Source organism: Drosophila ananassae, assembly GCF_017639315.1.
Source record: "Drosophila ananassae strain 14024-0371.13 chromosome Y unlocalized genomic scaffold, ASM1763931v2 tig00000098, whole genome shotgun sequence".
Taxonomy (NCBI): domain Eukaryota; kingdom Metazoa; phylum Arthropoda; class Insecta; order Diptera; family Drosophilidae; genus Drosophila; species Drosophila ananassae.
Window position 1 is genome coordinate 437602 of NW_025319060.1, and position 8937 is coordinate 446538.

The following is an 8937-nucleotide window of genomic DNA, read 5'->3' on the forward strand; positions in this document are numbered from 1 at the left end:
TGGGCACACAAGAAGTAGACACAAGACAAGAAGTAGTGGGCACACAAGTAGAGAAGAAGAAGGAACGAGAAGCGTCGATTGCAAGTTCGGCGTGTGAGTTTTTGCTTTGCTTTGTTAGACAGATGGCGAAATCAAGCGATTGAGCCAGCTCTTATATTTCAATAAATAAAGTTAATCATCATAAGGAAGTTTGGTCCTTCAGAGCCAGATTCGTTATTGTTAGTAAGTAAAGCACCATTGCGATGGAACAACTCAAACGGCTAAAGGGAGTGAGGGGCCGTCTCAAATCCAGCCTCACCAAACTGCTACACACAGCAGAAAACTCTTCCGCATCAATCGGCGTTGACGCCGTGGAGGTACTGCTAGTCAGGCTCGACAAGGTTTGGAATGATTTCGAACTTGCCGGAGATGATCTGAGCGTGCTTGACGACGTCGAGGGCTGGGTTGATCCTGCGGATGACTACGACGAGTATGAGGCGAAGTACATAAAAGCCCGTGCGCTTTTGTTTTCCCTCAAGCGCTCACAGGAGCCGACAACACCAACAAGACATGCAGAAGGAGATTCAATAGCTAACAACGACGCTATTTCTCGCTTAGTGCAGCAACAACAAGAGTTTTTCGAACGCCTAGGAGCAACTTCAACACCAACCCAGGCTGACGCCGCGGCGCCAGTAAGGGAGACAGAATTACCGAAAATACACATAAAACCGTTTGGTGGCAATTACAAGGAGTGGCCAGCCTTCAAAGCACTGTACATAAGCACTGTACATAGCAAGCAACATCTGGGTAAGATACAAAAGTACCACTATCTAAAATCGTTCCTCGTGGACGAGGCTGCAAGTTTGGTACGCCATTTGCCGATTTCTGAGACGGCATATGACAACGCTTGGGAACGCCTCAACGAGAGATACGATCGACCACGGCAAATTATTCACAACCTGTTGGACACCTTTATGGAGCTACCATCGACTAACAATGGAGAGGTATCCATATTGCGTAGCATATCAGATGGTGCAAATGAGGTCATCCGTGCATTGGACTCAATTGGCCATATGGACCGAGACTGCTGGGTTATCCATTTATTGCTGAACAAAATCGATCCAGAGTCACGCCGCAAATGGGTAGATGCAAGCCGTGCTTCAAATTCACCAAAAGTCGAAGAGTTCTTCAAGTTCCTGGATGCACGATGTGAAGAATTTGAGCTGTGTCAAAGCGATCCTGTACCGAGACAGGGTGGTAACAATAAGAAGACAAGCAGAGCCATGGTAACTGCTGCGCTGACAAAATGCGTGAATTGTAATGCGGATGGGCATCAACTGTCTAAGTGTCCTCAATTCATTGGTTTGTCTATCGACCAACGCCGTTCTTTTGTAAAGCACAAATCTCTCTGCTTTAACTGTCTCAAACCAGGTCACAGGTCATCAAACTGTAGCTCAAAGTACAACTGTCAGCAGTGTGGCAGCAGACATCACACACTCATACACACGCATGCTATGCAGACCAACGAGGGTCAAATCACATCCACGTCTTCAAGCGATCACAAGGATCCAGACACGACATCGGTGACTGCGAGTCACATGTCACAGGCACTACGCACGCCAACCCTATTGTCACATGGGCAAGTAGGACGAACATGTACCTTGCCAACTGCATTGGTACACATCCGCAACTCTCAAGGCACATACACAAACTGCCGGGTGCTACTCGACACGGGCTCGGAGTTATCATATGTATCGGAACGCTGTATTAAGGCACTGGGTCTTAGTCGGGTTCCTGGGCGGATTCTCATTTCCGGCATTTCTTCAATCAAGGCCGATACCACGAGGGGATTCAGCACACTCACGATCAAGTCTCGAGTTTCTGATCACTCGCTACAAGTAAAAGCTCATATTCTAGGAAAAATCACATCTACGCTGGCAAGGGAAAACATTGATGCATCTGCGCTTGAGATCTTCAATGGGATTCCGCTTGCAGACACTGAATTCAACTCGGCATCGCCTATAGACGTCCTACTAGGCACCGATTCTGTATGGGCTATTTTAACCGGCAACAGGAAGCTGGATGCGCAAGGCAACATAATAGCTATTTCAACAATCTTTGGATGGGTTATCACATCGATTGCGTATCAAAATCCATCAATCACCACGTCATTTTTGTCTACAGTCGATATCCATGCTACTCTACAAAGGTTTTGGGAAATCGAGGACTCCCAAATCACCACTCACCATGATCCTGAAAATGTTAAGGTTGAAGAGCATTTTCAAACCACGCACTCACGCGACTCCAAGGGAAGATACACCGTAGAGCTTCCATTCAAGGATGCAGATCCACAATTCACTGACACTCTGCAGGGAGCAACCCAACGCTTTGCTTCTGTGGAGCGCCGTCTACATAGAGACGCAGATTTGCACTCACGGTATGTAAAATTCATGCAAGAGTATATTTCTCTAGGCCACATGCGCCAAATGAACCCTGACGAAATTCTCACCAACGATGGAAGGGTATTCTACATGCCACATCACCCGGTACTTGGAAAGAAACTACGAGTAGTTTTTGACGGTTCATTCCAAGATTCTTCTGGTCAATCTTTAAACGACACCCTGAACGTTGGGCCGAGCATTCAACGAAACCTGTTCGATGTATGCGTACGCTTTCGCCTACATAAATACGTTTTTTCTGCGGACATCATCAAGATGTTCAGGCAAATTTGGATCAACAAGCATCACCGCAACTATCAACGTATCGTTTGGAGAGAACATCCTTCAGCTCCACTTCTACATTACCAACTCTGCACTGTAACCTATGGCACTGCGTGTGCACCATTTCTGGCTGTACGGGTTCTTGAGCAACTGGCCAGAGACTACCAACATTTGTATCCAACTGCTGCGCGCATTCTTCTTGAAGATTTCTACGTTGACGACGTTTTAACAGGAGCTGACACCGAGGAAAAGCTTCTACAATATAAAAAAGAACTAATTCAACTAATGTCATGTGCTCAACTCGAACTTGGAAAATGGATTTCCAACAGCAACCGCGTTGTCGATCCTGAGACAACAATCACAAACAACACATCATACAGTCCACTCGAAACTACGAACAAGGTTTTGGGAATTCATTGGCAACCGCACACGGACACATTGGCATACAAGGTATCTTTGCCCAGCGAGGGAAAGATTACAAAACGGCAAGTTTTATCAGACGTGTCTCGCATTTTCGACCCACTTGGATTGCTGGCTCCAGTGGTTATTCAATTCAAAATCCTGTTCCAAGAACTTTGGGTTCTCAACTTAGACTGGGACAGCCCGCTACCGCTCAGCCTGGAAGATTGGTATCTCAAATGCAAGAACGATATCAACACGCTCAATGAACTTGAGGTTCCACGCTACATTGGCAACTCTACTGATACAATTGAATTGCACGCCTTCTCGGACGCATCTATAAAAGCCTACGCCGCTGCCGTTTACAGTAGAGTCACTCTCCCTGATGGTAACATACAGGTTACTCTTATTGCTGCAAAGACTCGTGTTGCACCGCTCAAAACACAATCACTTCCACGCCTGGAATTGTGCGGCGCACTGCTACTAAGTCGACTCATCAACTCAGTCAAAGCTGCACTGAAAAACTACAACGTCACTGTTTACGCCTGGTGCGACTCTACCATTGTTTTGGCTTGGCTCTCGCACATACCTGCCAAACTAAAGACTTTCGTCGCAAACCGCACTGCCGAAATCCTCGGCATTATTCCACGAGATCACTGGCAACATGTCAAATCAGATGACAACCCTGCTGACTGCGCTTCAAGGGGCATGCTAGCTGCTGACTTAGTAAACCACAACCTATGGTGGAAGGGCCCACACTGGCTATACTCAACCGAAGCTGAATGGGTAAAAACACCTAGCACTCCTCATTCTAGTTTCATTTCAGATGAACAAGTCCAGGCTGAAGTAAAAGGTTCCGCTTTCACGACAATGAGAACATACAACACTGAAACCTCACTATTGGATGAACTGATCGACCGTGTCTCCTCGTGGCCGAAGCTACTTCGTATTCTCGCCTACGTTCTCAAGTTCATCCGACGCACTCGCAGAAAATCCAACACCGCTACGCTGACACTTGAGGAGATCCATGACGCACGGATCCTGTACCTTCGCCATGCCCAAGACGAATTCCAAGCTGACTACAAGCGACTCCTCAACCAGCAAGATTTGGGAAACAAATCAAAATTGCGCACCCTCTCACCGCAAATCGACAAACATGGACTCCTGCGAGTGGGTGGCCGCTTAGGTAACTCAGAACTGCCAGCGGATGTGCAGCATCCAATAATTATGCCCAAATCTCATCGCATAACAAAACTCATTCTGGAACATGAGCACCGGATTCACTTACATCCTGGAGTATCGGCGTTATTCGTGATCGCACGCCAACGCTACTGGGTGTTTGGCGCACGCAACCTCATTCGAAAGATCACGCATGATTGTCTAAAATGCTTTAGACAACGGCAACACACATCTCACCAATTCATGTCAGATCTGCCGTCTGTCCGGGTTCGGCAGGCATTTCCGTTTGCAAATACTGGCTGCGACTACGCCGGGCCAATCACCCTCAAGGTCCACAAGGGACGAAATCCACGCAAGGAAAAGGGTTACATCTGCCTATTTGTATGCCTAGCCACTTCTGCCTTGCATTTGGAATTGGCTACAGATCTTACAACCGACACATTCTTGGCGGCACTCAGACGATTCATCTCTCGCCGCGGAAAATGCTCGCAAATGTATAGCGACAACGGGAGAAACTTCGTCGGGGCAAAAAGGGTATTAAACGAAATGCAAACTCTTTTGAAGTCAGACGAACACAACAACACTGTACTGAAGGCCCTGGCAGACGAAGGAATAAACTGGAATTTCATTCCCCCCCATGCACCACACTGGGGTGGCAAATGGGAATCAGCTGTGCGCTCTGTCAAACTGCATCTTCATAGAGTCATTGGCAAGAATGTCCTCACCTTTGAGAAAATGCACACACTTCTCGCCCAAATAGAAGCTGTGGTCAACTCACGTCCACTATTCTCAACTTCGGACACTGAGGTCAACTATCTGTCGCCAGCACACTTCCTCATTGGTCGTCCCTACACGACAGTACCAGAAGGCGATCTATCAACTGTACCAATCAACCGTTTGGATTATTGGCAACAGACTCAAGCTATGCTGCAAGGCTTCTGGAAACAATGGCACATGGAATATCTTACATCACTCCAGCATCGGCCAAAGTGGATGAACAAATCGGTCAACATGACCAAAGATGACATCGTGCTCCTTAAGGATTCTCACACCCCGCCAGCAGCATGGCCTCTCGGAAGAGTCATCGAAACGTATCCAGGGAAGGATGGAATGGTCCGCGCTGTACGACTTAGGACTCCAACTGGAGAAACCACCCGTCCAATTGTGAAGCTCGCCCTATTACCAAATTCTGAAACAGTGTTTCAGGGGAGGCCGGGATGTTGATGAACGGTCACTGTAAAACTAAAAAACTGCATTAATTAACAATTCGATTCTGTACCAAGTCCCATCTTTCTAAAATAAAAAAAAACAAAGATATGCCAATTCCGATCGTTCTATGACAGCTATAGGATATAGTCGGCTGATCCTTATGAAATTTTGTACATAAGATATTTTGGTCAAATTTAACATGTGTGGAAAGTCCCAACCCTCTAACTTAAAAAACACCAAAGTTATGGCATTTCCGATCAATCAGTTATATGGCAGCTATAGGATATAGTCGACCGATCCCGGTCGTTCCGACTTATATACTACCTGCAAAGGAAAGAAGGATGTGTGCAAAGTTTCAACCTTAAACCTAGCCTTAAAACTGAGAGACTAGTTTGCGTAGAAACCGACAGACGGACAGACGGACATGCTCATATCGACTCAGGAGGTGATCCTGATCAAGAATATATGTACTTTATAGGGTCGGAGATGTCTCCTTCACTGCGTTGCACACTTTTGACCAAAATTATAATACCCTCGGCAAGGGTATAGAAATGGTATCTAGCAGTTGCCATATCTTTGGAATAAGTATCCAAAGTTGAAATCTCAGATTTTCTACATTAATTTTTGGTCTTCTATGATTTTTCCCCAAACATTTTCCCATGGAAGATTTTAATTTTCTTATTGAAATCAGTAGTTAATACCATGTTTTAATTTTGGATTTAAGGAAAAACTCGAAATAATTTTATATAATTTATTATAGGTGGTTAAACAATATTTTCGTCAATTAAATTGGAGTTTTTAATCTCATATTTTCAAAAAGTCATGGCTGCTACAATTTCTGTAAAATTTTACTAAACAAGCTGAACCTGCAATAGATACGTTTTGAACATAGAAACAGTTTTAGATATCCAAAAATATGCTATATAGGTGTACAAAATTGCATATAAAAATTATTCTTGTTCGGCACGTGCAAGAAAAACTAGAATATTTTTTATATCCAATTTTGTACACCTATCTAGCATATTTTCGTCACTAAAATTGATATCAGATATTTTGGGTTTCACATGCATGTTCGTCACCGGTACTTTACCTCGTCAAGAGGTTTTTTTATATGATCATGTTAAGAGGTGGAGATGTGAAGGAGAAGAATTGATCTGGTTTGGAGGTCCATCGTTTGTAATGGTGCCGGAAGATAAGTGGCCAACTGTTTCTATGTTCAAAACTGTACCAAATCTGTGCCAAATATCTAACTTAAAAAATAACAAAGTTATCCCGATCGTTCTTTGACAGCTATAGGATATAGTCGGCATAGTAAATTTTATACATAAGATATTTTGGCCAAATATACCATGTGTGGAAAATCCCAACCCTTTAACCTAAAAAACACCAAAGTTTTGGAATTTTGGATCAATCAGTTATATGACAACTATAGGATACAGTCGACCTATCCTGGCGTTCCGACTAGAGGTGGAGAACTATCGATAGTCGGCGCCATCGATAGCCGGCGATTGTTTTTCTTAAACCCTCGATAGTGTCGATAGTGCCATCGATAGTCACCGATACTATCATCCGACATTAACATATTTTTTTCAAGGCATTTGGTCGTCTTTTTTCAAGGTTTTTGGTCGTCGGAATTTTTGAAATATTTCCAAACATGTGAAATCTTACTCCTTTTTGAGTTACCCTGCTTATTGGGAACAAAATCCTTTTCAGAGTCTGTGCTGGTGCAATCGCAGTCTTGCTTTTATGGACTTGGCGCGTAGTAACGTAGACGGAGAAGCAGCCTTCGCGAAAAGCTGCCAACTCCCTAGATCACCCAGCAGCAGGCTGGACGTTGCTCCCCCCCCATTTCAGGGATACGCGTGGACCAATGGAGGAACGGAACCCAGAAAAGCAACGCTTAGGGACCTCGGGAAGGACCAGTGCAGGAGCGGTACCCAAGAGATGGGTAAAGCATCGTTGGAGGACTTTGGGAAGGAGATCGCGCTACTGGTGGAGATGCTGGAGGATGGAAAAAGGAGGTCCATCCACCAGCCGATGAGGGACGTAATAGAGAGCATTCGTACTTTGTACGAGCGACTGGCCGCCCAGAAGGACGAACAAGGAGGCAAAGAAGCGCAGAAAACCCACCAGGCATCCCAGACGTGGGAGCATGGCATCCCAGGGAAGGGCATGGGACCGTATCCCCCGAGCACCAAAAGGAGCAGGAGTGAGTCTTCGCAAGCGGCTTCGCAAACGAGGACCGGAACCGGACAACCAGGGCAGGCTATGGAATCGCCCCCCAGTGGAAGCTGGTAGGCCCGAAAGCCGGACGCGCTGGTCATTAGGAAGATCCTTTTAAGAAAGTCTTTTGGGCAAACTCAGCCATAATTAGGCTGCCTGCTAGGAAAGTCCTAGATATAGTTTGGGTAAAGTAGGCTGGGTGAGTTGCAGACTCAGGGAAAGGACCCGAGTTATAAAATGATAAGGTGTCTGGAGTTCGGGCACATGGCGAAACAATGCCATCGCCATCCGATATTTAGAAGCGCCCTCTTAAAATTCAAGCAAAAAATGGGATGGACGCAGATAAATCTCAACCATTGCGAGGCAGCACAATCGCTGCTAAGGCAGGCGGTCATAGACCGTTCTCATAGGCATAAGGCGTATAAGGCATAGTCGTTCTCATCTCGGAGCCGTACAGGAGCATCCCAGGAAATGTATGGCTTTCAAGCAGCTGCAAGGGAGCGGCCCTATGGTCGACGGAGACGGCCCCTCAGGACACCAGAACATCCTGCGAAGGCTTCCTCCGATCCTACATTAAGGGTGTTACCTTTTATAGCAGCTATGCTCCGCCGAGATGGGACATTTCGCGCTTCCAAAGGATGCTGAAGAGCCTAGTTTCGGACGCAAGAGGTAAATCGACATGGTCATTGGAGGAGACTTCAATGCTTGGTCTCCGGAGTGGGGAAGCAGAGCAGCGAGCTCGAAACGAAACATTCTCGGTAGCTGTCCAGACCCTCGACTGGACCCAAAGATCTTCTCCAGAGGGGTCAGCAAACGACCTATCAAGGTCAATAGCCGCTGCCTGCGACTGCGCTATGCCTATGCAGGTGCAGAAGAAGAGCTTCGGTATACTGGAGGAATCAGGACATCCAGCGACTAAGGACTGCCTGCCTGCGAGCAAGGAGGCGATACCAAAGGGCAAGGGGAGCAGAAGATCGGATCAATAAAATGGAGGAATTCAAGGCAGCCAAGAAGGCCCTGAAACTGGCAAGTAAAGCCAGCAAGCGTGAATGTTTCAGGAAGATCTGCGACGAGGCAAAGGTTGACAAATGGGGGACCGCCTACAAAGTGGTCATGAAAAAAATTAAAGGGCAGGATTTTCTTAGGCCAATATGCCCATTCTACTAAGAAAAATAGTAGAATCTCTGTTTCCAAAGCACCCGCCCAAGCGGGAAATAATAATTGAAGG

The 8937-nt window shown here is 46.1% G+C and overlaps 1 protein-coding gene across 1 annotated transcript; it reads left to right on the forward strand.

Moving 5' to 3' along the window:
* Positions 1–242: 242 nt before the first annotated feature.
* On the forward strand, positions 243–8695 carry LOC123258186. The gene is made up of 3 exons (XM_044718061.1): positions 243–5399; positions 7200–7780; positions 8167–8695. Exons 1-3 carry the CDS (start codon positions 243–245, stop codon positions 8693–8695), a joined length of 6267 nt encoding a protein of 2088 aa, XP_044573996.1.
* The last annotated feature ends 242 nt before the right edge of the window (positions 8696–8937 follow it).